General features: G+C 38.5%; 1 protein-coding gene across 1 annotated transcript; it reads right to left on the reverse strand.

The window, feature by feature from the left end:
- On the reverse strand, positions 1–1,183 carry LOC125227281 (putative peptidyl-prolyl cis-trans isomerase dodo). The gene is made up of 2 exons (XM_048131545.1): positions 1,052–1,183; positions 1–642 (listed from the first exon to the last, which is right to left on the reverse strand). Exon 2 carries the CDS (start codon positions 639–641, stop codon positions 171–173), a length of 471 nt encoding a protein of 156 aa, XP_047987502.1. The 5' UTR covers position 642; positions 1,052–1,183; the 3' UTR covers positions 1–170.
- Positions 1,184–5,594: the final 4,411 nt, after the last annotated feature.

The raw sequence follows: 5,594 nt of genomic DNA on the forward strand, positions 1-5,594 counted from the left end.
GAAACATACTTTATTGCCATATTATTACCTTAATTTTGAAGTACTCTATAGAAAAGAGTAAAAATTTATACTTAAAATAAGGGAGTAGATCTTATTAGAGATATAAAATGTCATTGACTAACCAAACAAACATATATTCACCATGAAACATTTAAAAAGGAAAACTTAGTTCAAACAGTCCTTAAAATAATGTGATATCCAGATTCTGTCTCAATAGGCTTACTCAGCTGTCCAACTTTAAGCTTAAAAGCTTCTTCTTCAAATGGAGCCTGCATTTGGCCTCGCCCGAACATTCCTAGATCACCACCTCTTTTTGCTGACGAGCAATCTGAATACTTTGATGCAATATCAACAAACTGAGCATTTTTAGAAACTATCTGCTTGCGATACCCCTTAAGGGCATCTAAAGCATCCTCTTTAGTCCGGTTTATCTTCTCTTCCCTCCATGAAGATGGCCTCCGGCTGCCAGCATGCTTAATCAGGATATGGCAGCAACGTATCTCACCCGGGTCCGCAGGGGCCTCTGGTCTCTCCCATTGTGACTTCTTCGTGTAACTGTTGAGGAAGTATGTCATGCCAGTAGATCGGCTGGTCCGCATCTCCCATCCTTCTGGTAGTGGAGGGTCGCTGTCTTGAGACATTCTGCAATATTTGTGCATGGTTGTGGTGGATTGTCACAAATAATTTCACAAGTTAGGTTTGGTAAACACAATTAATTCAATTTTTGATATTGAGTATTTATGGGCGTATTTTGCGATAAGAACGTATGCAATCGTGAAACTACAGTCACACGTCAAATATATTGATAGTGTACTGTTTTTCAAGTACTTTCTAAATAAATGTCAAGTTAAAATACGGCTCGGCTGGAAATATTGTTGGATCTAACTAAAGCATGAATAAAATAGGTAAAGCTTTGGTTCATCAAGACAATAGTTAACTAATAAACTTTCGAATGTTTACATACAAAATGTGAGCCGCAAACAAACTAACCTACTCAAGATGAAGTAAACAGTGTTTGCGATAGTTGACTTTAGAAATATATGAATCTGACCTTCTTTACGCCAAATGAAGCAGGTAGAGTCCCGAATAAAAAGTATAACACGTATAAATTAGTATTCCAAGAGAAAATGCAACATTTATGGGAATTTACGCGCTTTCCTCGGAGTGACAAGTGACAATTGACAGTAAGGGTTGCTAGCAATCATGCTAGCAAGATGCTAGCAGGCGCAAGCCGGGTAACAGAGATATTTCAATAAATAAGGAGGTATGTATGTAATGATTAGTCATTTCAGTCAAGTAAAACTATTTACTACATTGTAATGTTTTCTATCCATAAAATTAATTATGTTTTTTAGGCTGGTTTTCGTTTTGAGCGCCATCTATTGTACTTTTCGAACTCTCGTAATACATATAGCAAGCTCTATGAATGGCCCCGACATCTAGCGGGCAACTATAACACTATTCAGTAATGTCACCTAACCAAATAAGTTACCTTGTCCAATATCTGAAAAGATGGAGCTACTGTTGTTTGATAACATTCTAATTAAAAATTGGTTGTCTGTAAAGCCAATTTACGGACGGTAGTTTGACGTGATAACGTTAAACATTATAGTAGTATAGACAGGGGCGGCTCACTCCGCGATTCTATCGCCGCGCTACAAAGTACATGCTGGCGGCCGCGAGTTCGCGGCCTAATCAGGGGTGGCGCGCGGCGCGTTTTCACGGAACTCACGTTCCCACTTTCTATTGTTACTTTACGTCGCGAGTTTTTAGGGTTCCGTAGTCAACTAGGAACCCTTATAGTTTCGCCATGTCTGTCTGTCCGTCCGTCCGTCCGTCCGTCCGCGGATAATCTCAGTAACCGTAAGCACTAGAAAGCTGAAATTTGGTACCAATATGTATATCAATCACGCCAACAAAGTGCAAAAATAAAAAATGGAAAAAAATGTTTTTCAGGGTACCCCCCCTACATTTAGCTGATTTTTTTTTTCATTCCAACCCCAACGTGTAATATATTGTTGGATAGGTATTTAAAAATGAATAAGGGTTTACTAAGATCGTTTTTTGATAATATTAATATTTTCGGAAATAATCGATCCTAAAGAAAAAAAAAGTGCGTCCCCCCCCTCTAACTTTTGAACCATATGTTTAAAAAATATGAAAAAAATCACAAAAGTAGAACTTTATAAAGACTTTCTAGGAAAATTATTTTGAACTTGGTAGGTTCAGTAGTTTTTGAGAAAAATACGGAAAACTATGGAACCCTACACTGAGCGTGGCCCGACACGCTCTTGGCCGGTTTTTTTAAGCTTTTTTAAAGTGAATGGCTTATAATGCTTAGTTAAATAAACATCATGAATAAAATAGGACAATATTACACAGATCTACTATTGCTCAAGTCCCACGGAAAAGTTCAATAAGGCTTGTGATGTTGGGATTTCAACAATAATATATAAATACTGTACATGCAGCACGAACCGAACTGAGCCGATCGCTCGAGCCGATCACGCTTCTCTCTCGTTCGTGCCGCGCTTTCGCTTTGCGGAACGGGACAATGACGTCATCTTTTTCGTGTATGCAGCCCGTAGTAACGAGTTATTAGACGTTATCACGTCAAAAAAAAAGTATAAAACGGAAGATAACCGTCATGCTCTCGTTGTGTACCAAGATTTTTTGCTATCTTTACCATCTAGCAATAGGTAGGTTTAACCCTGACTTAAGAGTGTTTGATACTTGAGCCTTGAATGTTGTACTTAATCACGGATATGTTGACTTCCCTTGATGAGTTTGTACAAGAACAATGAGCTTTGTAAGTGCTACCACTTACATTAGGTACCTAGGTCACAGCTGGTTTAACTGGATAGGGACTGTTTAAGTATTTACATATCTATTCATCATTTTTAACCTTCTTGGCAAGCTTGGCTTTAGGAAACACCTCATACCATGACTGAAACATTTTAATATTATACTTATGTCAATAATTTATATACCTACCTAGTCTGTTCAGAAAGAGGCGAATCGTGGAAGGTCTGGGGCTCTATATACATTCTGTGACTCTTCTCTTCTCATTCCACAACAGACTCTTAACTAAGTTTTATATCTAACTAAATAATTTTAGTTAGTCAAACAAGTTTGTCAGTAGCATTACCTCTTACTACAGTAGGTACTTATAATAGTTTAGTGTTTACTTTATTTAGAATTCTAAGAATTCAATTTCATGTCTATCGTTTCAGCGTAAAGAAAATTCACCAAACCACACCATACCAACACGTACCTACCAACAAAGATCTCCCAACGACTGGTATGGCCTTAATTAATTGCTGTTGCCCCGTTTGGATTCATTGGTCCTTCGAGTTACGTACGTATGTTAGTTTTCCGGTCCGTTCGAGGATATATACCTACTTAGTGCGTTTTCATATTATTCGACCCGATATCGGATGTGTTAAGGATTTCAAAGGCAAAAATCAAAGATGGCGGTTTAAATATGAGATATCGGTCCTACATCTGATATCGGATCGGATAATGTGAAAAAGATAATATTAGTACTTACCTACTACATACTCTAGGTACTTACCTGTAAACTACCTACGGAACATACACTACCTACCTAAGGCGATGGCCCCAATGATTTCAATTTCAATAGTATAATAAGGGTTTTTGTACCCTTTTGGTATGTAACCAGGGCGTTAATACCACCTAGTAAATTCGAGCGAACGTGTCTTCTTCTCCCACAGTTCCTCATGGCTGAGGGTTACGACTTACGACCACATGAAGTCGTTATTTTGTGCACTAAGCTCTCTATTCCGCACGCACGGTTTTCTGCAGTCCTAAATAATATGCGCCTGTATAGCAGCATTCTAAACACACTGTCGTCCTAGCGAACATGTGCACCATCGCAATGTGCTCAATATGAGGCAAAATGTCGGCATTGCCAGGAAGAAAATATTACGCCCTTAAACTTGTGAAATAATTAAACGAGCGGATTCTCCAATCGGTCCGCCCCACAGCCCACGCAGTCCGCAAAGTGACGCCTTCAGAGCTCCTACGTAGGCCTGCAATGTAGTTTATGTAGTCCCACGCAAAACACCGTCAGCCCACACAGATTGGGGCCAGCTGTGCGAACGAGACAGCAGTTAGGTTTTACTTTTAGTAAATGACGAGCGGCGTAGATATGTTATGTTAAATCATGACATGAGATTACATACGATATGGCTTAAAGCGTTTTCGCATTATCCGATCCGATATCGGATGTAGTACCGATATCCTACAGGTATATTAGAGCCGCCATCTTTGACACCTGGTTTTAAAACCTGCTTCTTATCAACTGCATGCTGATTTGTACGCAAGCTGGCACTGGCTTGTTATTATAGTGTTTTTCTACTCTCGTAGTGTTATTCGTCATTTAAAGTGTCGTGCATTGATCTTTAAAACCCAAGATGCCAGCCGGGGCCCGGCGCCCCGCGCACCCACGCATACGATATAGCTCTTAAAGCATTGTTAGGAAGCCTTTAATGGATATAGCGAGGGTGCGCGGGGCGCTGGGGGCTGGCGGCGGCGCGGGGGAGTGCGAGCGCCAGGACGAGGCAGGAACAGAGGGGAGGCCGACAGTAGGTGATTATTGGGAGTTTCAAATCAAAGATTTGAAAACTCCCAATATCACTTCATATTTAGGACTCGTACTCAGGTTTATTGGTGATTTAAAACTCCCAATAGGTTTTCAGATGATTTAAAACTCCTAATCGGCTTTCTCATGATTTGAAACTCTCAATAGGTTTTCTGATGATTTAAAACGCTCATGACGAATATATAGACAAAAGTTTATAAAACTCCGTTAATGATAAAACACCTTTCAAGTTAGTTGCACGTGCCTATTGACAAAATGAAGTTCGTAAAACAGTCTCAGAAATTGCAGTTGGATGCTGTTTGTTCTTTGTCCAATAAACGTTATTTTCGACATGGCTCGCTTTTACCCAACACCATTCGCTGTATAATATGTGGCCCATCCAACTGTGGAAAAACAAATTTAATTGTCGGTTTGCTGCTACATGAACATGGTCTACGCTTTCAAAATGTTTATGTATATTCTAAAACCTTATTTCAACCAATGTATCAATTTCTAGAGCAAGTTTTAAAGCTAGTTCCTTCAGTATCATTTCAAAAATATAACGCAAATGATGAAATCTTAAGTCCTCATACAGCAAACATGAATTCCATTATAATATTTGATGATGTTGCGTGTGAAAATCAAAATAATATACGAGATTACTTTGCAATGGGAAGGCATAAAAATATAGATAGCTTTTATCTAAATCAGACGTATAGTAAAATACCTAAACAATTAATAAGAGATAATGCTAACTTAATTATTCTTTTTAAACAGGATGATATTAATTTAAAGCATGTTTATGATGAACATGTAGGAAGTGATATGTCATGGTCTCAATTTCGTGAAATGTGTGCACAAGTATGGAAGATCCCGTTTGATTACTTAGTCATAAATAAAGATTGTAATAGAAATTCAGGCTGTTATAGAAAAGGATTTGATACATTTATAATTCTAGATTGACTTGATATATAAAGCATAGTATTAGATT

Source organism: Leguminivora glycinivorella, chromosome 1 (genome assembly GCF_023078275.1).
Source record: "Leguminivora glycinivorella isolate SPB_JAAS2020 chromosome 1, LegGlyc_1.1, whole genome shotgun sequence".
Lineage (NCBI taxonomy): Eukaryota > Metazoa > Arthropoda > Insecta > Lepidoptera > Tortricidae > Leguminivora > Leguminivora glycinivorella.

Excerpts from the sequence above, each read along its gene's own strand:
- LOC125227281 (XM_048131545.1), bottom strand. The coding sequence starts at position 641 with ATGTCTCAAGACAGCGACCCTCCACTACCAGAAGGATGGGAGATGCGG.